Source organism: Xiphophorus maculatus, chromosome 4 (genome assembly GCF_002775205.1).
Source record: "Xiphophorus maculatus strain JP 163 A chromosome 4, X_maculatus-5.0-male, whole genome shotgun sequence".
NCBI lineage: Eukaryota > Metazoa > Chordata > Actinopteri > Cyprinodontiformes > Poeciliidae > Xiphophorus > Xiphophorus maculatus.
Window position 1 is genome coordinate 22,292,237 of NC_036446.1, and position 27,751 is coordinate 22,319,987.

A 27,751-nucleotide genomic window follows, 5' to 3' on the forward strand; every position below is an offset into this window, starting at 1 on the left:
AAGAGGAAGAGAATGTTAAAAAGAAGATATTCTGAAACAAAATCATACAGCATAGCACAACAGTTTCGTTTTGTAGTAAGTGTAGCTATGTCGAGTGCAACAACATAGTGGAAGGCTACCAACAAGAAAGAAAAAAAAACTGTTAAAGTTTTAATTCTAGGTTTGCTACATGATGCAATCCAAGAATGGTGTACAGGCCCTCGGCAATGAACTGAGTAAAGCCACAAGAGGGAGAGTACGCCAAAACTTCAGCACATATTCACTTTTTTGTTTATTTTTATTTTTTATAAAGAACTGGTGTGTGCATTCAATTTAAACGATGTGTCCGTGCGAATGTGTGGGTTCTCTCTAGGTACTTCAACTCCCCACCACCACATTGCTTAGGTTAATTGGCCACCTTTATAACTGCCACACTAAACTAGTGGTTCTCAAATCCAGGCGTCGAGAGCCGCCGCTGTGCAACATTTAGATGTTTTCCTGGTCCAACAAACCTGAATCAAATGGCTGAATTACCGCCTCAGTACGCAATGAGTCCTGCTAATGACCTGATTATTTGAATCAGGTGTGTCATCATGTAAAGCACTTTGAATTGCCCCGTTGCTGCAATGTGCTATACAAATAAACTAGACTTGATTCTTTGGGCTGCCTTATGATGGACTGGCAACCAGATTAGGGTGTAACCATTGACATTCATAAATAAATGGTAAGCTTTCATTTTTAACCCTAGCAATTCCTGTTTAGTAAATCAGGTGATCGGTTATATTTTTGGCAACCTCATCTTTAAACATCAAACAGCTTAAAATGGAACCTAACTCTGCTATGGTAAATAAACCCGGCCTTGGATTGGTCCATATGTGACCCAGGAATAGGTAAGCAAAATAAGCAGAGGATGTTCTTTTTTCAATCAGTAGCTTTTAATGTGTATGGAAGAACTGATTGGCTTAGAAGACTGATAAACCTTTTTTATATATAATTTGCATTATTCTGTAAATGGAAAGTCTGCACTGCGATGGACTAGCGACCTGTCCAGGGTGTACCCCGCCTCACGCCCGAAACGTTTGCTGGAGAGAGGCACCAGCACCCCTCCCGACCCCACCAGCGACAGGGGTGTTAGAAAATGGATGGATGTATGGAAGGAAAATCAGCAATTTACTAAGAAAATACTGGTGTTTGAGCACAGTTTAGGAGCAGGACATATGAGGATGGCAAGGAACGAGAAGCTCCATGTAATAACATCAATAAGTGGAGATATAGCTCCACATAAGTAGTTGTTTGCTGCTGCTTCAGGGTTTAAAGAATCACATATTGGAAAACTGTTTAAAACCTAATCTACAATCAGTCAGTTTAAATCAGGACAGATGGCTTTGGCATTGAAAATAAGAAATGTTAGTTGTTGATCAACTGCTGTAGAACGCTAAATGTTATGAGAACAGTACAGACTGCAGACACACATAATGAAGACTAAAGTGTGGCTGCAATAAATCTGCAAATGACTCAACTGGTTGAATAAAACATAATTTCTCGAGCCAAAGTCGCTTGCGTCAATTTTCTTTTCCTTAACAACTGCATACTATTCTGCTGCCCATTTTTGGCTTCATGGGAAAGGTCACATGTTTCTCAGGGGACGGTTATTGTGGTTGCACAACATGCTTCTGTTTAAGGTAACTGTCATAGAGAGAAGGAGAAAAGGAACATAAAAGCTGATGAAAAAGGAGTCTAATATAAAGAAAAAGCAAACATCATCAGTAAACAAAATTAGCGTATTTACAGAACAATCATTTATCCAAAAGATTTGAGCCTCCCATTCTGAAAACGGCAGTCGCTGGATCTGAGACAATTCTCTACGTTGAACCCTGTGGAGCTAAACTTAAAACAACTCAAATGGTACTGAGCTATACGCATCTGAAGTAGAGTAGGGTGACCAGATGTCCCTGATTTCCGGGGACAATCCATGTTTTAGACTAAAGCTGTCCTCGATTTTAGCCTTCAATAAATGAGGAAAAAAAAAAGTTGTGTTTAAACTGCTACTATCGTAGCTGAGGGTTGAAAGCACCAGGGAGCATGCTTCGTGCAACAGAAGCTGTTTCGACACACAGCAGAATAAAAGAAAAGCAGGGAGTGTTGCCTTTAAAAAAAGACGACAAGACAACAAGGTAGAAGAGCAGAGCTACTGACCACCGAAGGGGGAAAGATGTTTTGGAATTAAATGGTGGTCTTTAGTTTATATTTTCAGAACTAGATATGAGTTTGGACATATGAAAGTTCTTCACAAAAAAATCAAGGAGTCAATGACAGGGAAGCTAAGAACTGACTGAGAATAAGGAGGAAGAGATAATTTCTTCTGTTGCACAGAAAAGCACAGAACAATCTGTGACATGTTTATGATGAGTTTAAACAATAAAGTGATGAAGGGAGTTGAGTAGTAAATTAACACAGTAAGTGATGCAGTGTGTGGTATGCCAAATAGAGCTGTACGTCAATTAGATGGTATGGGGGGTTCAAGTTGAGCAGCCTAATGGCCTAATGGCTCCCATACTTCACCCAAATCTGAATAGAAACTCTTACTGAGTTTTTATATCTTAAGAGTTTTACTATACCCTTCTGAAGCTGCTACCCCCGTGACCCGACTCCGGATAAGCGGAAGAAGATGGATGGATGGATGGAGTTTTACTATATTATTATTTGTGGTCTTTAAGTTTTATGAATAATCTTTTCTGCTCTTATTCTAGTCACATGTTCATGGCTACCAAGCCAGATCACCACAGCTGATGGCTCTTCAGACAGGAGAATCAGAACCAGATATGAGCTCGTGTTAGCCGACTTCTTGATCAGAGTTCACTCAACTCTCACTAGAACTGCACAATATATCGCAAATATATTGTCAGCATATCTATGCATATATACACACATCTATTTATTCAATAATTAAGTATTAAAAAAGCTTTTTGAATTGAAAAAGTTGCTTCTGATTAAAATGTGATTAATTAATTAAAGACCCTGCAATTAATTCAAATAAAAAATTACCACAACTGTTCATTGCATATAAATGACATTTTATTCACCACCTTTATTTTTACAGATAGGTCAATTGACACATGAGGTCTCACTTTCAAGAGCAACCTGTTTAAATGACTATTAATATATAAAACACAATCTGTTGCAAACTGATATAATCTACTATTATATAACATAATATTTCAACAGGAAAGGGAAACAGGTTTGCTCAAGGCTGATGAGGGCAGAACTGGAGTGAGTTATTGACCTCTGAGATGCCTACAAGCTTCTCCCCTGACTCCTTTAAATCTTTTATGAGACATAAGCTATCACCACCAAACTCTAAATGTACAATGTAGCCTCCAAACTTAAAGTTTCATCTTGTGTCATGCACAAAGCAGACCTACAAAAACTGTCAATCACCACCAACGTACACCGTCCCTTGACATCAACATTCCTTTATACTTAAGATTCTGTATTGAGGGCAGAATGTCCCCTTGGTACTAGGAGGTGGTTATACTAAATCCCAACACAGGGTTGTGAAAACACCAGCACAAATTTATAATGACCCACTTCCTTGTCTGCTTGGTCCTCTGTGCACATTTTTGTGTTTTTCATTTGCAACCCTCACACTCTTCCTTTTTGCTGATATGTGCCTAGTTCTTCATCATTACACTGAGTGGAGAGGCAGCTACAATTCCTGAGCAAACCAAACACTCGTCGACGTTCAAATTTGTCTCCACTGCTGCTGTAATTCATCACAGGTACTGAGCTTTAAAATTTGCCACAAGACACCCCCCCCCCCCCCACCCCCACACACACACACCAAAATACAGGCAGCATGCACAGAAAGCAAAAAAAGAGCAGATCAATCTATCGCAACCTGCAGTGAGCGCCTTCTTGTGCAGAGCTCCGTTTGACTCCAGTTTTCAAGAACATGAAACATTTTGTGTGCCTCTGGAGGCGAGGAAAAACGAAGCCCTCGCAGATCTCCTGCCTTAGGAATATATGCTAGTAAAAACAGTCCAATTTTACACTCGACTCAGAAGCAATTCACACCGGCTGCGACACAAAACTCCCTCACAGAACACAGACAAAAGGTAAAGACCAAAAGAACATATATTTATATGCTCAATCCCACATTTTCACTAACTGAAAGATCACAAGCGTGTCACATTGGTAGTAATGGTGGAGGGACACATGGCAGCAGAGTATTAGTCAAGCTAGCTGCTGTGAAATAGCTTTGAAACAGCCCTTCAGTCTGTGAAAGGACGTGATGTTGAGAACTCAGACAAAAAGAGGCCAGAGAGAAGGACATCAGCAAAAAGAGATATTCAAACCATTATAGCTAAGCTACTGATTGGTGCTTTGATGTGAATAACTCTTTTTTTTTTATTTTATTGGAGTTGATATGGAGACTGTCATAATTTGATTGCAATTTAGATAGAGACATGCTTTAAACATGGTAAAAAAAAGACAACCTTCTAACCGGTCAATGCCTGTTACAGATGTATAAATGGTGTTAACCTCATGTTCACAACTTTGTTTTTGCAAACCAATAGCAGGCTCCAACACCAAAGCATATAAATGCCTAGGCTGTAATGGCAAACTCAATAAAAAAACAAAAAAAAGTATTGGGATACAGTATATGCAGATTAATGTGCTAGTGTAAGTGTACATGGGCAGAGGCTAGATCTACCGAAAAAAGGGGTTTACTTAAAAATAATGATACAAAAAGGGTGCAAAATCAAGATAAAGCTGGACTTTCACCTCAAGGGGAGAAGGAGCTGCAGCTTCCGTCCTGTCTGAAGTGAAACTTCAATCACCATCTATTTAATCAGGGCCAGTTCAGGGTGGAGTTTTTCTATTGTCTGAACAAAGAGTCTGTGTGTCGCTGTCTACTCTCTATTCAGTCTAGGACTAATGTCTCCAGCCACTTCACTCAACAGCACATGGCACTTATCATCAGGACAATGACCAAGTTGTAGCAGCGTGTAACTGAGGTGGGCTGAACAAAAAAAAGTGGGGGGGGAGAAAAAGTGTTAACAGCTGAAATGGCAAAGTTATGGAGAGAGAAAATAACATGTCTGAGTACAATGAATGCGGACACACTACTGTGGTCTCTCTGAGACACTTGGACGACAAATGGTGCAAAAAGACAGTCAGTCTTTCTTCTACTTTAGTGAATACCATTTATTGGACTTTACTGATATATTGCCAACAAGCAGCAATTCATTTTTTATGAAGACAGGGACGAACTCAACAGTGCCTGAACTTTGTATCTGATCACTATCACCACAGTAATAAGAAAATGTTCTTATGCATTTTTGTTAGACCTTGGTCAAAATAAAACAAAACAAGAAAACATCTTTAATTATTCAGAGTTAAAATCCCATTTATTAAACTGGGGAAAAATGTTTCAGCCCTCAACTAAACTCAACTCCTGATAACTGCTGTTGATGTATTTGTCAGTGATTTTAGGTAAGCTGCACCAACAGAGTTGTCAAGCTGTTTTGGTTGAATTTTGCGCTGCCATGATTTTTAAATCACTGCCTTATGTTTCCATGTGTGACTTGCATAACTGCATTTTACGCTGTTCACATTGTTTTCAAATTTACATTTTCATTTGGTTCATTCATTTAGATTTTGCTATCAATATGCTACAAATACATTAAAACAAGATGTCACATAATAAATGACTGGGGGAGCACTATGAAGGAAAAACAAAAACAAGCCAACACACACACAAAAAAGTCTTTGCCGACTGAATTTAGAACTAAATTTAATTAGACCTCAAGAGTTCTTCAGAACACGATCTGCTTGTAAAGCCATATTCTTGGTTAGAAATGAAATAAGATATTTTCTCCAAATAATGGCTTGAAACTTTGACCATGTAATATTTTTTAAACTAATGATTGAGGATTTTCCCAAACAGTTCAAGTGCTTTTCAATCTTTGCAATGATATTCATATGAAAGAGGCTGTATTGACTGCCACATCACTTGATCAGCTCTTTACACTGTGTGGTAGAGAGCCGCACATAGAACACGGTTTTAAATTATACCACTTTAAAGCAAAGCGGACATTTTTCAAGGCAGGACAAATGTTTCTGTCTGCAACACAACTAAATGGAACAGTACTGAAATATGTAATGGGCTAAACTGTCAACAAGTCATATCAAAACACTGCACATTTACAGAAGGAGCAAAACAGTTTATTGACAAATGAAGCTCCATCTCATCTCATATATCTTCCACATTTAGAAAAAAAATGCTAAAGCCTACAGAAGTATATTAGGCGACGAGCTGTTAGAATATTATTGTAGCTTAAATGATGAAGCAACTGTCTTGCATTAACTCCTGTTGGTAAAATAAAATTAAAAATCTGACCCTAGGCCAAATAATATTAATGTAGTCTGTCCAATATTGATGAAAGGTTCTCTATTATTTTCATTAACTTTATATCCAATTCAATTATTTATTTATTTTACTTTTATGGTGTATTAGACTGCATTAGCATCAGAAAACACATAAGGTTAAAAGAACTGGTTTGATAATGGGGTAAAAAGAACCATGTTGGAAAATGTGGCATTTCTAATTTAGTCAGACTGAATGAAAATGACTTGTGAAATGTAAATGAGAAGAAATCATTCAATTGTTTAAAATCTGTAAATGTCTTAGGAAGCTGGAAAAGCTTCAAACATTTCTCACACATTTTGAAGGAAAACAAAACAAGTGGCTTTGCAGTGTTTGACTAAAGTATTTGGATTTTATTTAACTGGAAGATTTAGTCAGTTTTGTTTTTAATTACATGGCTTGTTACTAGAAGGGTTACTTTCTGAGAGAAAAACAGACGTAGGTACATTCTGGATTAAAACGAAGACAGACATTTAATAAATCTCATCTGTTGACAGACTCTTGTTATCTTGTTCTTAATTTCAAAGCTGCCATTTAATACCTTGTCATTTTTTTTCATTTCACACATGAATGCATAAGCCTATACCTTACTCTTCCGAAAGTATCACAGATGTTGCTTCTTGAATGGACCTTTCCTTTCTCTCATTTTTCTCATGCTCCTCGAATATTTTTAGCATCCTTGCATGCATTGTTGCATGTCGTGGTGTTCTTCTATTTGACATCTTAATAGTTCATCGCTTGTAGCCATGTAGAGAATGTTAAATAAAGCTCTGATGTGTAATTTGTCGCTCCACAAACAGTTCTGCTCCTGGCCTACCCTGGGAGTTAATGCAACAGATTTGTCATACACAAGCCAGGCACAGCTTGAGGAGGAGGAAAAAACACCTATTCAATCTGAATTTCAATCTCCATAGGGCTCTATGCAAATGCACACAAGCTGACGCTCCCTCTCTCTCAAGTTGCCTGAACACACTGATGGAAAATCCAGGCGGCGCATTATAGTGTATGTAGAAGCCCAGACTGGCAGGTAAAAGGTGGTGGAAAATGAGAATGAAGCGGGAATGGTCTCACATTTCAAGAATGCATAAGCAGGCAAAACTAAAACCAAAATAAATGCAGATACTTGTCGCAGGTAAGGAAGCAAAAATCCATTTTGATCATTTCCTCCTGAAACCCCTCCCCTTTCCTTTCTTGTCTCTCATTGCAGTGCCCTTCAGCATAATGTGGATACAGAGCCTCTCGGAGGCTTTTTAGGGAATTGATGGATAATCAGATGATTACATAGAAAATCTCCATTGAGGACAATCCTTCCCGACAAACAAAGAGAAAGCTCTTTAGTTAATAAATAGACTGAGAGACAGACGGAGGGAGTGTGTATGAGAGGGACTAAGTAAATCCTGTCCTAGGTTGACAGTGAAGAGCCAACTCTCAATCACAAATTTAGTTCATCCAATCTGCCCTTGTATGCATATGTATCTGTACATATGTGCATATGGAACACACTCAGAACCACATATTTTCATACATTGTATATAGAAACAACCATTCATTTCCTGTTTAACACCAAATCAGAATCACATTTTGTATGTTACTATGTCAGTTATGATTTAAAAAATTATCTTCCATGCCAAAACTATGAGCAAAATAATATTTTAGAGAATTTCTTCACATTCAGTTTACACACACTAAAACAGGGAAAGGTCATATGATAATGTCGTGACTTTGTAAGTTTCTAATTAACCTTCATGTTAAAAGGAGACAGCTGTGGATTTATTTTTAGGCATTTTTAGCTGTGGAACGCAAAAAGGTTTGGTTTCTCCCTCAATATAGTTTCTCAATGTCTGAAGTTGCCCTGTTTGTCTGTTCAAACAGTATAAATGCCAGTCTAGACGAACATGCTTTGGTGTGAAATATGCAAATCAACCCCAGGACAACAGCAAAAGACCTTATGAGGATGGTACTTAAAGCTGGTAAGTGTGTCCTCACCTACGTGACTAATGATTACGCTACTTCAATCAGGTACAATGGGCCAAATTTCCACCAAACTATTGTGAGAAGCTTGCGGAGAAATATACAAAATGTCTGACTTAAGTCATATAGACTCACTTATAGAAGAAACTTCTGTCAAATACTAACAACATATCTGTTGTTGTGGCCATTTACACAAAATTTTGTGAATTGTAATTTCTAACAATTTAGTTTTGTCCTTTGGACAGTTAAATTTATATTTAAGTTAGTTTAGAACCAAAATCTGTAGTTAATTTGTATATTTGTAATTGTTTAGATTACTTTGGTAATTATTAGACCCTCCTATTGATTTAAGTAATTAAGAACACACCGGGCGCTTGGTGGAAGTCTATTATTGGTAAATGCCCGGTGTGATGATGGGAGGTTTTTGTAAATCTTTTTTTTTTTAACACCTTTTGAACTTGAAATGTCAGATTACATTAGCTTTTGTTTTCAACTAAATTGTAAAAGATTTTTAGTAATTATTTTGTCGATATTTTTACAAGAAGTAAAGCACACATTTTTTTCAAACAATCAAGTCTGAAGTGCATGCAAAAATCAAACCACCTGTTACCACCCCACGGCCTTCGTTGGAAATGTTTGGTTTTAGAATCTAGAAGGCCGCAACATCTGTAATCTTCTGAAACATCTTTAACAACTTTGCTTCCCATGCTAACATTTACAATATACGAATAACTGATATTTTTAACTGATTTGAAACAGGAAAGGTTTTGCCTAATTTAATAACAGTCAGTGAGGTAAAAAATGTTATAAAATCTTACTTTTGAGTGAAAAAGTTTGTAATGAAACACAATTTGACACTGCTAATAAAGAATAAATTCCCTTGTGGTTTGGTCTATTTTATTGGTTTAAAATGCTGAAACCAGATTATTATTGTGGATGACAGTAAACACTCTGTTATTTGTTAAATAACAAAGAGGTTATTTGATGAAGAAACAATTTGTGATGGTAAATATAATTACAAAATGCTGACTTTAACAGCCTAATTTTACACTGGGTATTTCCAGAACAAAGCAGTTTACCTAACTATGCTTCACCAAAAATATTAAGAAAAGCTTGGTATATCATCATATTTTTCATGGTAATTTGGATTCTGGTCTTAAGATTAAAGGGGGGCTTCTCTGGGTATTTGGCTGCAACTTCATAGATTTCAAGTAGCTTACAAAATCATCAGAGAATTTTTCAACATATAACCACTATAAATAATAAATGATTGTTACATCTGCATTCACTGGATGCATTTTGATTGCATGCTTCAAGCAAAGTTATCTAATCAAAAGTCCTCATCGCTCCTCCGACATTCAACAGTCAAATCTGAGTGATTTGAGGTCGACCCAAGTCATGCAACATTTATATGTGAAAATGTAACAAAAAAAAACCCACTGAAAATCTTAGATACCCATTATTTCATATGCCTTAAATGTTAAGTTAAGGTGCATAATTAACCTCACAGGCAATACCTCAAGCTGACAACTTGAAAGCACTAATAATCAGTCAATAGAAATCAAAGTATAGTTCAAACACAATACATAGTGGCCCACAGGAGCAAGAGTTTTGAGTTTTTGCAGTTGCCATGATTTTGGAATTGATTATCCACACAATGCAGGCTGACTTGAGTCTTACACAAACTGGCTGAACAAATAATACACAAATAATTTATTTGGATATTGCTTTCTTTTATAAGCAAACTTCACTCACAAAAGAGGCAGAAAAACAGGTGACATACTGAGTTTAGTAATTCATAGAGACGCATATTTCAGAAACAACCTTCAAAAGCACTTTTCTATAGCTGCTTTTGGAATTTTCACAACAATAAAGATGACTTATGGACCATTCTTTCCTTAAAGCTGTTTCTTTTTACTTGTATTTCTGGGACGCCTTGATAATGTCAAATAGCCCACCTAAGGTTATGCCATAGCAACTCAGTTGGATGAAGGTCAGGATTCTGACTAAGGCACTTGAAAACAGGGTCTTTTCTTACATGTGTGCTTTATGTTAGGGTCTTTTTACATCAAACATGCTGCACTTTGCACACGGTCAGAAAAATGTTTATATAAACTGTTCAATAAAATTCCTTCCAAAAACTGAAGGTAATTGTGTTCTTAAATATGAAAAACCATCAAAGCCTTAAGTCAAAATAAAGAACATCACCATCTTAGACATGGAAAATGTACAGTTAATGTACACTAATTTATTCTTCAATATATTTCTTAATTATAAAAGAAGATGTTTGTTTTAATTTTGCACATTAAAAAACACAACAGAATGACAAACCAAAATTTGAAAAAAATTTAACACAGCCTCTGGAGGTTTATAATAGCTTTTATCATAGTGCATCATCAAATTAAATGCAACAAAAAAATATAACATTCACTTCTAATAATTAGCCAAATAGAGTACAACATTCTAAGAATGTAATAATTCAAAGTTGGCAGATATAAATGTGCATACACTTCCATAATAAAAAATACACCTCGTCAAAAAAATAAAAACTGTGCCAGTGATAATTAAGTTTTACACAAAAATACTTTTCTTAAGTCTATACCTGATCAACAGCAGCTTTAGGACTTTTTTTGTTTTATTTTTATTTTGTTTTTACCCCTCCAGGGGGTCTTTTGTGGGCTCTAGTGTCCCTTATATGAAAGTAGGCTGACAGGAAAGGGGGAAGACATGTGGTTAATGTCGTCGGGTCCGGGAGTCAAACCCTCGACAGCCGTGTCAAGAACTCAAGGCTTCCAAACGTGGGTCGCGCTAACCACTACGCCACCACAGCACGCCCAGCTTTAGGATTTTTAAAAGACATATCCAAAGAATATTAAATTGTCTAATTGCTGAATTAATTTTTTTAGCTGCCAAACAGTAAATATAGCCTAACATATGCAAAAAAATATTTTATCTTGTGTATCTGCTTAAACTAGCTTCTCCAAAATATTGTTGATTTACTGAAAAAATGAGACAGTAATTATTAAAACTTTTCATTTTCAGATAAAAGAAAAGTTGCAATTATACGATTAATAAGTGATGTTACACTTTCCGATGATTCACAAAGTATACAAATCAAAAGGTTTGACCAAAATGCAGAAGTTGGTGCTTATAAAGTTTGTGCTTTGTTTATATAAAGATAAGAAATTGACATAAAAATCAAGAGATACTGACTAAATGACTGCTGTAGGACTTGAATGGTACAATAAAATGCCAAGATTTTGACTGGACAGTATGGCCACAACAGTACTTTGGCCTGTTCTCTAACTTCCACAGGAGTGCTAAATTGACTGGCATAGAATATTTTCAACCTTAAATACTCGTTCAGGCCTCTCTGCCTGATACAACTGCTCTGCCAGCCTTGACTTTGGCATCAAACTAGCTTCTGGCACTCCAAAGCAAAACAGAGCAAAAAACAACTAGCAGGTAGATGCAAATTCTCGGCCAAAAGCTAGAGAAAATCTTCCTGAAAGAAAGGTGGGGTGTTCAGTAAATTTATCGTTCTGCGGTTTTGTGTTATAATCTTGAAATGTAAAATTAAGATTATCATAAAACAAGTGTCATTTCACCACATGCCACCTCCCACGGTCAAGTTATTGCCATTTTGCTGCATTTTGTGTCAAACCTCTTTACTAGGGAAATCAAAATTCTGTTGGTCAATAAAATGCCTTAACAAAAATATCATCCATTGTTATTTTGGCAACATAACAGCACTAATACTGACTGAAACCCAACTTTCACAAGCAGATATTTGATGCTGTGAAAAAGTATTTGTTCTCCTACATATTCACACAAAAGAGCTGTTTGAATTATTTTTATTTCAGGCAAAAGGCTATCAAAATCAAATTCACCCTGTGTGAAAAAGTAATTGGTGGCAACAACAGTCATGAAGTGCCTGCAATCACTAGCAAAATCTTTTACATTGCCATGGAGAAATTCTGACCTACATTTCTTTGCACAATTGTTTTAAACCACTACACTTGATAAGCTACCAATCATGAAAAGGTTCCCACCGTTAGATTTTTTTTCTTTTGTGTATGTGTTTGTTTTTGTTGCTTTGTGTTTTTTTTCCTACAGCTGTTACTCTTCTCTTTGCAATGCTTCCACCCTCCATCAACATTTATCTGAAACATACAGTATGTGACAAATCTATACATATGGATAATTTAACAAAGCTTCCCATCAGAATTTGTTTCTTTTAGACCTAATAACATGCAATGTGTGAATCTTCTTATGATGGATGACTTGTAACCTTTAATGTTCGCCCAATGTTTGGATTTATTTAGCTTATAAATGCACTATTAAACAGAATCAGCTGTTTTAAGTGTGCTGTCATGGTTTAGCATCTGTGCATTTTGATTTTGGTTATAGCGGTGTGTATTTGACTCAAATCTTGAGTCATGACTTGCTTTTCTGTTTGCCTGTTTTTACTTTTTCTCAGAATGAGCAGCCAAGCTTGCTTTGCTTTCAGTCTGAAATTGTTAAAGATCAAATCTGCTATTACTTTATGTGGGGAAAAAAAGCTGCAAAGTTTGTTGCTTTTGTCCAGATTTTGAATGATTGATTACTGTTCACAGCTGCATTAGAGACTTCAACATTACTGTAGTAATAAAGAATGGATTTTAAATATTACACTTAAATGGGTTATGTTTTTTGGACTTTTGAATGCCAATGACTTTTGACTCTTTTTTTGTTTTCAAAACTCTTTAACTTGAGACATGTTGCTTTTAGATCTCTTAGCATAATTCATGTTGTGAGTTAGTGAAACAGAATGTTAGTGAAGAATGTTGTCAAATACACATATGGGTTTAATATAGAGGACATTGAAATTTGATTATCTAAAACAAAGCGTCACAAAGAGCAAGAACAGGATTGTGTAAGGCACAAAGAACTGCATATTAAATATTACTGTGCTGCGAAATTATAAATCTTACAAATGGTTGTTTAGGGTTATTACTGAGTTGTAGCTTCACAATAATTTCTTCAAAAGATCTTTTTTATTGAATCATAAACAGAATTATAAACCCAATACCACCATAGAGGATCCTTGGATCATGATTGTATAACAGACAGCGACAGACTGACTGTGCCTGGCATCTAAAAACTTGTTCTCTTCATGTCTTGTAAACACACTTTGATAAAATTATTAGATCAGAATTTTGTTATTTAAAAGATGAGGACAGTGTGATTATACTCAAATTTCTTCATTTTAATGTGTAATTTTACCTCATGGACTGTTTATAGCTCAGAAGATGAAGTACGCTTTCCACCAACTGGAAGGTCAGTGGTTTGACCTTCACTGTATAAAATGTGTGAATGGGTTAATCTGTACCAGCCTGCAAAGTGCGGCTGGCCTTAACGACACAAGTAGCAAAAATGTCTACTTACAATTATGTACAATCAATCAAATTACACACACATTTATTTTCTACAGATGTGGCTTTTTGTACTTCAGAAGATAAACAGTGCATTGCGAGAAAACAGATGTCTCCTGTAATCCATTAAAATGAGACATGTTTGTTTGTTTGATAAATGAGAGTCATTGTATTTGAATGATCTCTAACACCATTTGCAACAAGATTGATTTGGCACACAGCTCTCTGTAAAAGCCTTATCTTTGCGAGGAGTTGACAGGCAAAGTAAATTGAACAGTCTTTACCTGCATTGACTTCCAGTAACCTCCTCTTCTTCTGCTGTCTCTCCTGCTTTTCACGCTCAGCCTTCTCCTTTGCGGCCCGTGCTCTCCTCTGCTTCTCCTCCAACTCCCTCTGCCTATAGTTCTCCTTCAGTGCTTGCTGTAAAGGAAGGGGAAAAAAAGTGATGAAAAGATGGAGAAAGAGAAAACATGACAGACTGCTAAGTTGGGTTAATTACAGTAGTGTAGGCCCTGTCAAAGGCAAAGGCAGCTGTCAAACCACACAGACGTCTTTATCAGGCACTATTAAAGTCAGATGACGCTTCTAAGGTGAACTGTCACTGTGGTCTTGGCAGACATAAAATGGCTTCACAACAGAGGCTCCAGACGCTAGAGAGTCATAGGACTGCTGGAATAATAATCCTGCAGTTTGCCTCTGGCTCCTTTTATAGACAAAACAACTGATCCTGTTATGCAAAAGAATCTCACAGCTACATTTCAACATTGTTCTCTCCAACCCTTATTTTTAGGGGCAACAACATCCTTCCTGGTATTCACTTATAGGCTAACGGTTTAAAATAAATTGCTGAACAAATTGTTGTTCCTAAGTCTAGAGATTAACAACATGTTCATCCTCACCTGGTTGCTAATGTGGGAACTTGTAATTGCAATGCTGATAAAGTGAGAAGCAACTTTCAAAAGTGTAACTACAACTGTGCAGCAAATGTAAACACTTTATACTGTTAAGGTTGTGTGAGTGTAAAACCCCTCTGAGTATTTTCTGCAACCAAGAAATTAGTGCCAATAATAAAACACCAACCATGTCAGACAGTACCTCTATTCAATAAATAAATTGTTAAATATTTAGTTATATACATTTATAGAAGCATATATTAAACAAATTATTGTATAATTATGAACTTTTTCAAATTGTACAATATACATATCTCAATAACATGTAGAAATTAAATAAAAGCATATATAATTATGTTTGTTTTTATAAGTTGTTGTGCATTGAATTATATTATTGGTCTGCCTTCCCCATCAAAGTTAGCGAGCGAAGAGACAAAACTGCTATACAGGCGAGGTGGCAGGTCTGCAGTTGGTCTCTAGTGACAGTTTCAATCACTTCATTGTTGGCTGTAGCACAGCACATATCAAAATAATAAATTAATATTGAAATATTTAGTCAGACAATTTAATCACTGACTTTATAAACAATTTTAATCAACAGGCACTTTAAACAATTTAAAGTTTTAATTATTGATTTATATATTTAGCTCTTTAATTGTAAGTTTAATGAACTATTAACCGACCTGTATGAATATCATTAACATTTTTGTACTTGTTTAGTTTTACCTAAACTATTATTCTAATTTGACAAATTATGCATAGCATGTCTAGCCTTTGACAGATCTAAATCTCAATTACATTGGAAGAAAATGGTTTTGATTTTTTTTTTTTAAATAGCTGAAGCTTGAAGTCCTACATAGTAGTATACTACAGAATAGTATTTCAAAAAAAGAAAATTTGTTTTATAGTAAATATGCATTCAGTTGCTGGTAGCTGGAGGCCTTTGTGTGAGTGTAAAGTAAAATGACATTGCAAAATAATGCAAGACATGGTACACAAGCACTTCTAAATCCAACCTGTCCAAGTAGAATGATACAGAAGATAACCTCCATACATCAAACCAAAGAGGAAACGGGCTCTGTAATCTCTATTGTTAAATTTCTACAATGTCAATAGCTCAATAATCCCCCAGCAAGAGATATACTGCATATGATTTAATAGAGTGGTGGCCAGACTGCCATCCTGATCAATAGCCTGTCACTGAAAGCGAGGAGGTCTGGGTTTTCATCTAACATCCGACTCCTCCCGCTGAATCGCCCCTCCTGCTGTAGTTACACAGCCCATCGTGAGTGGCACGAATAAGAAAGAATAATAATGATGCTAAGACTACATAAAAGGATGTGCAGTAAAAAAAAAAGAAACACATGCTTAACACTCTACTGTCGTATACAGAAAAACTCAAGTGGCACATTAAAAAGGGATAGTTGTTTATTGATGCCAGCTGACAATCTCCAAATATGACTGCATCAAAGTGACCACTGTTAGAAATGGCACAGTCAACTCGAATTCAAAAACAGTTCAGCGTGATCAGTATAACGTCAACAAACCACTTGCAGAGAAATTGCAACCTGAACAAGACAAACATATAAACCTTTCAAATTACCGCTCTTAATCTGTACTTCAAAACTGTGTTTTCTAAAGCTGAGGTGAGTAAATCAACTATTGCATAATGCATACTATTAAATATCTACACAATATGGCCTCCTTTACATGTTAACTGTAGGTTGTTTTATCAGCAGATTGACCTAAAAGCACTGTGCTCCCTGTCTCTCTGCTAAAGGTAAAGTTAAAGATGAATATAGGTGCTCTCTGCTATTTATCATCAAGAGCACAGAAAGGGAAAAAAATACCATAGAGAATTGGAAACAACTTGGCAGAAAGCTGGGGCTTAGGTAAATAAAGAAATAAAGAATTTGGTGCAGAGCTATTCATCACTTTGTGGAACAGTCAAAAATTTGATTTTTTTTTCATGCAATTCCAAACTTGAAGAATCATAATAGTTTACGACAAAGTGTGTAATCAGGGTCCTAAAACGTTCCTATCATTAAACCTGACAGTTTAAATAAGGTATAATGACATACAAGCTTCTATTAAACCACAAGTCATGTGGGAATGAGTCTTAATATCAGCATGCTACAAAGACTGTGTTTAACTTAACAGTAATGAGCATGGTTATCAGCATCACAAACATTACTGCTAATTAGATTTATTATACCATTTTATTTAAAGCAACTTGCAGCCGGGGAACACTGTCACATACTGATAAGCGTATCAGAGAAACTGAGGAGTTCAGTGTTTTGCTAAAAAATAATCTGGCACATGATAGCACCACTGTAGGAAGCCAACATCTACCTGGAATCTGACCCGTCTACGGTTGAGGAACAGATCTTTGTTTGCAGGGTTTCCCCCAGTGTTTTATAAGCCTGGCGGGCCACCGGGCTTCATTTGTGCCCCCACCAGGCTAAGCATTGCTTATTTATTTAAGTCTTTTTAAAATGTTTGCATTTTTTTAAGACTTTACAGTTGGTGTTCAGGTGTTAATCTTCCAATCTTTCAATAACGCATAAATATCAAGTGATATTTTCAAATTTCCTGTCAACTTTCAACATTTTTTAACTCAAAAACATGACAGATGGCTTGATGAATGACTGCCCCATCACCCAACCACCGGCCTTAGCAAGTTTTCTGAGGGAAACCTCGATTTGGTTTCAGTAAAAGAGTACGGTTGTGGCAGCATCATGCTAAAGGGTATTATATAACTTGAGCTTCTGGCTACCTGGTCACGACTATCTGACCCTCTGATTAGCTCTGCTTTATTCAAATTACTACTTTTCTAAACTGATGGGTCCTAAAAGGGTTTATGAACAAAAATTTTGGAAACTTATCTATGTACGAAGATAGTAGTTCTAACAATTTCCCATATTGAGGTCAAGGAGTTTATTAAATTTTAGAATTTAGATTTTGACCTAAAATGTTTACACACTTACAAAAATAAAATAAGTTACGTTCTCAGTACAGTTTGTAGAAGAGGTTTGAAAATACAAATGACAGTCTCCAATTTGAAAGGAAGGTAGTACAGCTCAAAGGACATGAGGAAGATGAATGCCAAATTACTGTGATTGAAGCTATTCACAGCTCTCTTTTTAACTATTTTTAAATGAAGGCCTCTGTGTCATAAATTTTCCTCTGAAATGATGGAATGACTATTGGTTGTTCATGGCAACAATTTCTTCACAAGAGAACTTTGCAATAAACGAGAATCTGATTTGGTACAGTAAAGCGGAGGCAAACACTAAGAGAGGGTGACAGAGGAGTCATTTAATACTGAATAGATTTTCAGTAACAATTAGGACCAGCTCACACCTACACATGCTTGCTAGTTCTGAAAATGTTTCAGTGCTTTAGTGCTCCCCACCTTCTAAAGAATTATGACCTTAAACAGAGAAACAGAACCCTTATTCAAACGATTTTGTCAAAGATTTTACACATCATCACTTATTTATTAAGAAAAATGATTCATTGGTACAATGTGTATCCTAATCCTTCAACTTGTCTCTGTCCTTTAACTAGATAGATAGCACCCAATGATTAGACCCAGGGTTTTGTACTACACTAAAGGTTGAATGTTCATCTTCATTTTGTGAGCAGCTTCGAAGATGAGCAACTGGAAAATTATTTAATGCAAAAAGTTTGAGTTGTTAAAGTTAAATTCTTTTTGGAACACACTGCATTTTCCATTTCATCCCTCACATACCCACATCTTTTTGTAAGTGAGTGGTTCTCATTATGTGATGCTCAAAGACTATTATTTCATACAATGGCCAAGCACATAAATTGCTTAAGTTGACATGGGTTACTTGATGATATAACTATCCAAAGTTCTGAAATCATCTGCCATTCATCATTTTAATCCAATACTGTTGAGAAAAAAATGTGATTTCTTTTTTCTTCTCAACGCTTGTAAATACAGTTTTTTTTATCACCTTTTATAAGCAGAATGAGAGTGTGCTGGTGTACTTTGGTAAATGTTTGCCCTCTTGCCCTCTGCCTAGTATCTTATGTTGTTGTGCATATTGCCTTTTAGGGTTACAACCTTTAGACAAGAGATCTGTAGTCAACAGCCAATGACAATGTGCAGATGTGAGGACAATAAATATATGGCAATCAAGTTGCATCAGTCTTTCTCATCTCTGCTCTCAGTGTCAACAAGGTGGAGGTCTGAATAGCTGAGCCGCACACGCCAGGCATCATAAAGCAGAGCAGAGTAATCAGGTGTTCAAACTGAATGCAGCCATGTGGTAAAACCTTCCTGCATTACAAGGTGGAGGTGTCCCTGTCCTTATTTGTGCTTTAGAACCACAGTAGTCTCACAGCAGCAGGACTTTCACTAAATTAGATTTAGGATGCATCATTAACTGCATTGTCTGAACCAACTTCGATTTTGTTACACTTTGAGCTAGTGGGAAAAAGGACCTAAGTTAAAACACTCAGTACAATTTTGCACTTATTATTTAATGTCATTCTGTATTGGTCACTGGTCATTTTTGACCAAGAAATCCTCATCATGTTCTCCAAGCTTCTGTCAAATCTGCTTACTTAATTTGCATTCATCAATATTTTGAGACTTTTAGTGCATTTTGTAATTTTCATGAAGAAATCCAGGAAACATTTATTTTCTGACTTCAAATTCATTAATCTCTCTTTTGTCAAGACATTCTTTTATGAACATAAAATGAATGCTACCACATTATATACATTCTGTTATATTTTCAATATATATTATTTAAATGAAAGAGAGAAAGAAAAAAAAATAACTAGCTCACTAAGATAACTGCCCTCTGCTTTTCTTCATCACTGCAAGTCTGCTTCACCATCTTTCTCTCCTGGATGTCCACTATTAGATACGCTCAATTGGATTTCTGTCAGATGTGCGGGCCTCGCCCTGGGTCTTCTTCCTACGGGTGACTGCACTTGCTGCATGCGTGCACAAGTATGTGTATGTCTTTGAGCTTCGTGTGCAAATAAAACCAAACTGAGCAGCTCTTCCTATAAAACCGGCCCAAATGAAACAACATCCACACACTAACAAACTATACAAGCATGCATGCTTTATGAATTTAATACACACATTCAAGGGCTCAGTTTGCTTTGGGGATAAGACTGGAGACAGCACAAAGCTATTAGCATGGGCCTTGGCACAGTGAGGTATATGCTGACACAGGTTTGACCGAGAGGTTACGATGCGGAGATTTACTGTATGCCTGTGTTCGCTGACCTGGCCATGGCATTTCCCAAGACATGTCTGTGTGATGTGACAATTTGTACGAAATGCTGAGGGTGTAAGCTGCTTGTGCCTTGACCTATCACAGGGAAATAAATAGCTACCTTGGGAGTGTTGATCTTATAATGCAGGTCTTTATAACACTTGGCTTGTTCACCTTTCACAAGCAGAGTCATTAACCGTTATGTTTGGTCAGAGCATAAAAGCTAAAGCAGGACACAATGCCAAGAGATGGCACTAAATGGCTGAAACCATAGCCAAAGAACTGGTTTAATTTTCTACAGTTAATTAGCTGATAAAAACTGTACATTGTGAATGCATAGGTTTGGTTGTTAATTTATTTATATGTTGTTAATTCAAATCTACACCAAACTAACCTATGCAAGTATTTTTAAAAAACTAAACATCAACACATTTGTATTGTTAACATTAACATTCAACTGTGAATTTTTCAAGCATAAAAATGATCTAAGGCTATGGAAATAAATCAATGTGTCTATACATAATTGCCTCTTAAAATGTCTGAAGAAATTAGGGCTAGTTTTTGATGTTCTATTTTTACAATGTTGAAACTTAAAAAGGGAATGAATTCTCTATTGCACGTTCACTTGAGCAAAGTATATACAATTTATTGTGACAACTCTAAAGGAGGAGTCAGAGGGCTTATGTTCTGGCCCAAGGGAGTACATGAATTTTCCAAAATTTGGATAATAAGACTCAACTAAAAGAAAAAAAAAAAAAACATCTCTGCGGTATAAAAAGGGCATGGAATCCATTAGTGTCTTTAGGGTAAATGTTAAGTTTGGGGCAGTGCAAGAACTTTAGTCGCTTAATTAGCTACTAATTTATGTCATGTTCAGTGACCTATGCTACTAATCCCCCTGATTTAACACAGTGGGTCAGCACAAATTCAGACCTCAAAGCAGCACCACATAAATAAGTCTAAGGAGCAGAGCAATAATATAAATGCCTGGTTGAGAGTGAACAAAGCATTGCTCACATTGTTCTGCTCAACACTGCATATTAGAATATTAAGGTTATGGAATCGTACAAGAAGTTGTTTGTGTCCCATTTTTATAATTACAGTGCAACAGCAGATTTTTTTCATATCTATCACAATACTGCTGAAGATTAGGATTGTTTGGTGCCCATATGCAAGCAGGACAATTCAGTAAAATGTGGAAACAACTTAAGGAAGCCACAATCAAAATAAAGAAAGTGAGCCACCGTTATGTACTGACTGAGTAAATTGTTTTAGAGTAAAGAACTGTTTTGTCAAAGGCTTTCATAAACATTACAAAAAAGGAGTGGGGAGCTAAATGCAAAGGACTGTTCCAGTGTTTGATTTAGCATACTTACTGTGAACATGGAACGGAAGTTGCTGAGGTCGGTGAACAACTCCTCCACAGACGTCTTCTTGGGATCAACAGCAAAGTACTCCAGCAGGTTCTGATACATGGTCTCCATATTGCTGTGCATGATCGCCAGCTTTCCATACTGCTCCTGAGCCACTTTGCTGAAGCTGTAATGGGGTGTATGTCAAGGTCAACAAGACATCCATCACATATTAGGGCATTCATCCAATGCTGATCAGAGGATTCTGTAGGTGGACAGCAAAGACGAAAACATTCGCTGCGGTTTTTTGGAATGTGAGGAAATCAGTCAGATGTAAACTGTGATGTTGCCATTAGTGGCTCGGATACAGTCTGTCAGGTTGCTTTCACAGTGTGTTCGCACCCCTGCAGCCTACACCATCAATGTTCAGCTTCTGGCAAGTGTCTTAATATATCTCACACACATAACCGCTAACATAAACTCAAGCTAAGAAAAAGGTAGCACGGTCAAATATGCAGAAAACACTGAAATTCTCAGCTTTGCTGCATTGAGCACTGATTTTATAGAATGTAATATTTATGTAATTCTCACTTTCATGAGGGTGTCATTTTGAAGCCCACCCAAAAGCTGCAACATGTGCTCACACTGTCTATGTAAAACTTTTAAGCACCAATATGTCTTTGCATCTCAAAGTGATTTTAAAGCAGTGAAATGATCCCTTATTAAAGAAAAGTCTAATAACTACAGCAGCCTCCAATGGCTTTAAGTCGCTTGCAGGATCTGACTGAAACATCTTCACAAATTCACCCAGGTGAGGCAAGGAAAAGGATAGCTTCTTATTCTTTGGCGTGTTTGTGTGCAGAAGGAGACAAATATTGTAATAGCTCTGTCAACGTGTGCCGTAGAGGTGTCAGTGTGGGAGCGAAAGCGCTGAAAAGCACCGTGCCAACCATCAGGGCATGCAGTACTGTGGAGGAAAGTCTGACTCCATGCACACCTCTAAAATAATTTCTGAAATGCATATTCCTGTCTATCATTTTCACATGCTTACCATTGTGAGCTGAAAGTCAAAACTTCTGCAGCATTACAAAAAAAATAAATAAATCCACATCGCCGTCAGTTTCATATTTTTGAAAATTTCAGATTATGTTTCCTTGAAACATCCTGAATAGGCAATCAACAACGTAATGGCTACCACTGTCATCTAATGGCAGATAAGAAGCAGGACTGTGAGTGTGGTGTCATACAAGTGTGTGTGGGCAGCATTCTGGCTGATTTTGCACCTTCATTATAGCTCAATTGATGGACCTATTTGAGGTTTGGCTCCAGCTGAATCTGGCTGACGATGAGACTACCTATTCACAGCTGGATAAATGCTGTTCGATAGGCTCTCCGCCCAGACCGACTTGTCAGTAATATGTTTCCAAGCCAGAATGTGAGGAAATTTAAGGAATTAGGGAGGTCAGTAGGAAGAAGAAGAAAAGAGAGGAAAAAAAAAAGCTAAGAGTTGAGGGTGATGAGTGTTGTGGAGTGTAATATCTGTCCTCTTTTTGTTCCCCCATCTCCTGACTTCTTTCCTGTTCGAGAGAAACCTGCAGCTCTCCGCAACTCAATTTCAAGGCCTTCTTTCCCTCGAGATTTTCCACTTACCCCCCCACCCACCCGGTTCCATCATTCTTCAGTTTCCATTTCTCCATCCCCGTTCTGTTTTTGTCATGATCTGATCTGCCACCTTTACAAGCCTGAGCTCAGATTCAGATGTGCAACACCAGCCCTGATGACCCAGTAACTGTGTACTTAAGAGGGGCGAAAAGTGAAAAGGAAATTTTCACCTGAGACATCCTGCAGCCTCTCATGTTTGGCCCGACAAAGATGTACTAAAGAGTAGACAAAAAGTAGTAATTCTCAGAAATACTACTCATAATTCTGAGAATTTTCTTCAAACCACACTGGTGGCAGGATCATCTGTCACACATCTTAGAAAGAATATTTTTTAAGAGGCTCACTCTGAACAATAACAAAAACGTCCTCAAGATTAATTGAAAAACATTATTTGCTTTCACTGAAAACTGACAGACATTCAGTAATGATCACAAGATGGAGCATACTTTAAAGAGCATCATTGCACAAAAATGACTGACCGTTGGATAATGTGAGTAAAAGAAAGAGATAAAAATATAAATTATTTCTAGATAGTTGAGAGACTTGTACTTGAAGCTTTAAATCAATACTGTATAACAGTATCTGGCTAATGTTCAATAAAATTATTATTTTTATATGCCATGTTACAACCTCTTTGTACTTCATGTGAAACGTACTGTACATACGACATGAAATGAATAATAATATTAAAGAGAAAGGGAAATGACATGGTTTCCTTTATTCCTTTTTTTTTAAACAAAGAAAAATCTGAAAAATCAGCCACGGGCACCCTCAGTCTACAATTTATACTCTCTCTCCAATTAGATAAAAAGAATCTTTTAACAACAAGTTCAGTGTTCTTGCCACATATTTTCAGGTGGACTTACATAGGACTGGACTTTAACTGAACCACACAACACATAATGTGATTTGATTTAAATCACTCCATTTAAGGCCTGACTGTTTAAAGTTATTTTTGATATTCTGAAAGTTTAATCTAGACCCCACTCTTAACTTTTTACAGGATCAGGTTTTCTTCCAGGACTGTCATGTATTTAGTACAGCCCATCAGATCTGACCAACTACCCTGTCCTCACTGAGCAAAGCATCCCAACCTGACCCTTCCAGGGATGCTGAGCTCAGGATGATGTGCAGAGTTAGTTATACGTCTCACATTCTGTCCTGCATAAATACTAAATACCTCAGTTTTGGTCTCATCCAAGCAGAGCACCGTCTTCCATTGATTGCGTCAATGTGGCTTGTGGGAAACTGCAGACATAAATTCTGATGGCTTTTAATAAAAATGACTATTGCCAGGTTACCCCAACTCTGCCCCGCACTAGATATCATTTAGGGATACCAAAATGAAGAAATAAAATAAATAAATAAAAAATAGAAAATATATGTATTGCTCAGGTTATCATTCAAACTACTTCTCAATCCAATGCTTCTAAAAACGGTTGTAAACGGCATAATGGAGATGCATTGTTGTGATGACGTGCTGCATCTCGGAAAAAGCAGGAACTTCTTGAAGAGACATAGGCCAATTACAAGGCAACACGTTGTGAAGTCAAATTTCTTTAATTTAATTTATAATTTATTTTAAATGCTGTGTGTATTTGTGATACACACTGTATTATCATAACTGGAGGTAATATAGTTGCTTGCTATTTTATAGCACAATGTATCTGAAAAATACATAATACTTCACCTTAAAGCCCCTCCACACACCATGCAAGTACAAAAATACAACAGTGATAGTTGCTTGAAATTCATTTTGTCTAAGTTGCTCTCAAGTTCTCTGCTAACTACTTCAGGACAAGTCATCAGTGCCCCAGCCCCAAGGCTGTTGATCAAAACTACATGAAGGGGCCAAGGAACAGAGTGTATTATTGAACACACCTGGCCTGAGTCGTACCTGTCAGCCTGATCCTGTAGAACCTTCTCAGAAGACAATGAATAATTTATTCTGCTGTCAAATGCACACCAGCTGTCAGCAGTGGACTGAGGTATCCCGAATGGGCAGCGGAAATGTGTTGACTCTGTTCATGCATTAGCACTTTTGTTTCTGGATAATTAAATGTCAATTCAATAGCATAATACAGTACTGCTCCTTAGGGATAAACAGCGTCTACTGTCACTTCCAGAGTTTAAAAAAGTGGAGCACCACATCTTCTCCTCCAACCCTTTGCCTTTTGTTTGAAGTTGCATTCACTCTTAAGAACCCTTTGGAAAAAAGGAAAGAAGCTGAGGGAGAGGCTGGAATAGTGAGTTGACTGCGGAATGGGATGTACTCATTACTTGTGCACATCATCATTGATAATGAAATGGAAACCAAGTGTGACCGAGGCTGAGGACGCAGCACATTCTTATCTTCCTATCTTTTTCCCCCCAATAGAATCTACACAAACTATACTAAATATTCAAAGGATGTGATGGTGGAAACTTGGAGTAAGTCCAATTTATTGCATCTTAGCAATATTCTTTTGACCTCATTTATCATTTTATTTATTTACTTATTTTTGCATTTAACACATTGTATACTGCCCTCAAGCAATGAAGCATATGCATAAATGTGAAAAAAGGATATAGTCATTTTGGTGAGAAACATGTCGTTAGGGTCATCGGTGGAGGAAAAAGTCTCCAGGTCTCTCTCGAGCTCCAGCAGCTGCCTCTCCATCTGCCTGAGGCTCTTTTCCAGATTCTCTGCAGAGACTAAAAGACACAAGCACATATTTTCAGCCACAAACACGCACATTTATGGTGGTGGACCAAAAACAAACGTGATATAATGTGAGGAGACACAAGCAAGCAAAACAGGACAATAGAAAAGACTGGGGGAAAACACAAAAAAATAACAGAAACTGAATGAGAAAGCCGCCTCACATACAAAACATGATTATTACGAGTTCACTCGGTGCCAGAATTGTTGAGGGAATAAATAAAATACATACATCAGAAAATAAGAGCATGTATAAAGCCCTTTTTTTATTATGTGCATCTCATGGTTGTCTAAAATTGGAATGCCCTTTCTGTATTGAAAAGAAAATTATGATTAGGCTTCAAGGTCTTTCATTCTTTGAATGTGCTTCTACCAACAGGTGCATGGATTTTACACCAGGAGAGGACAGGAGAAGGCTGAATCTAACTTTCTGTTACCTTGGTCATGGCTGACACGTTTGCTTGTGAGTGAATACAGCATGTGGCTTAAATTACCCTGATTAAACTCTACTTCACAAAAAAAAAACATAAGCTGCTTAATCTTAAGTAGTTTCACATTTCCCTTGATCCTAATAAACGCTTTACGAAAAAAGAAAAAAAAGAGAGTAGCTTAGCTTCTCTTTGACTTCGTGACATAAACCCCCTTTAGAGAGGAAAACCCACTGTGCTAGATGTTTTAAAAAAAAACACAGAGGCCTGCAATAGCTGATGTTGAAAAAAAAACTCTTTACATTTTGATGACGAGAGTTGATTTAGTCTTTTCACTGTGGGTAATGGCGAGAATCTAAATAAACACAAACACATTTACGTTTCTAGATGGCACAGGGATAAGAGCAGGTGGGGATTTCTGTCATTTATAACTGAGAAAATGACAAAGCGGAAACAACAGGATTAGAGAGTAGAGGAAACTAAATTTAAAGCAGTGAATACATCATACCACACATGTACTTGCCAAATAATTTGCACACTCCCCTCCTCTGTAATGTACTTTATTCTGTTGTTTTCAGTCTAAGCAACAATTTGACTGGACCATTTCTTGGTTTAAAAAAAAACAACAAAAATGTAATTTTTTTCTGTGTTTTGGAGCATGTTTTTATCCTGTGAGGAGCCATTCAAAATACCACAGCAATATTTTGTTTGTGCTGGAGAGAATTTGACTTTTCTAGGCTTAACAGAACAATAGAACCTGTAACCTAAAGTACATTCTTCTTATTACACCAGTTCAGCAAGCCTGCGATGGTTTTATGATTACTTTTCCCCTATAAAAGAGAAGATTGATTTCTAGAGATACTTTAGTTAAGTAAAGATCATTAATTGGATGTCATAGCATCATTAAACACACTGCGTCTGGTGACACAAAGACACCAACAGACAAAAAATCTGGCTAAAACAATCAAATGATTAATAATTTTTATAGTGACACTAAATCCGTCTACCCAATCTGAAAATACTGTACTCCTTCACATAGTAAAAACTAGGCTCGGTCTTGGTGTTACACATCTGTCCTTTCATACATCATAATTATGCAAACTGGAAAATTAACAAAGACATGTTAAAGTACATTGCCTTGGAAAAGTATTCATACCATTCTTTTAATGTTATGAAAAAATAGATGTGCTTGTAACTACTTCATGTTACAAGCACAACCTCCTCCTTAATCAAATAGTTAGTTCATTAGCACGCCTCTGTGTCACTGAGCTGCTTGCTGAAGAGACTATTCAGTCGTTTGATATTAATCTAAAATTTGCAGAGGCTACAGATGATCCAAGTCTAGGGCAGGGGTTCTCCTTAGAGACAACGGCACTAGATATAGAGCCAGAACGATGGAATGGAATGCTTTCATTTAAACAATATGGATGTGTCAGACTGGACATGAATATAACCAGACTTAGATGTAACTAATAATTTTTTATGGTAAGACCTGAAAGTTCTATTCACATGTGCTCTCCAGTAAATCTGACTGTGTTTCAGCAATTTTATGAAAGTAAAAAACAAACAAAAAAAAAATAATAATTTGTAAAAAAAATAAATAAATAATTTAATGCCTGCTTCACAAGTATTTGCTGCCACGTAAATTTCATATAAA

At 36.7% G+C, this 27,751-nt stretch overlaps 1 protein-coding gene across 2 annotated transcripts in view; it reads right to left on the minus strand.

Moving 5' to 3' along the window:
• Window positions 1-27,751, minus strand: part of LOC102228072 (protein diaphanous homolog 3-like) — a 163,655-nt gene that overhangs the window by 50,559 nt on the left and 85,345 nt on the right. For both annotated transcript variants that reach the window (XM_023331769.1, XM_023331768.1), the window contains 3 exons: window positions 25,535-25,659; window positions 21,328-21,492; window positions 14,079-14,214 (listed from right to left, as the gene is read on the minus strand). In XM_023331769.1, the coding sequence (XP_023187537.1) occupies window positions 14,079-14,214; window positions 21,328-21,492; window positions 25,535-25,659 (426 nt within the window). The remainder of the gene's footprint in view (window positions 1-14,078; window positions 14,215-21,327; window positions 21,493-25,534; window positions 25,660-27,751) is intronic.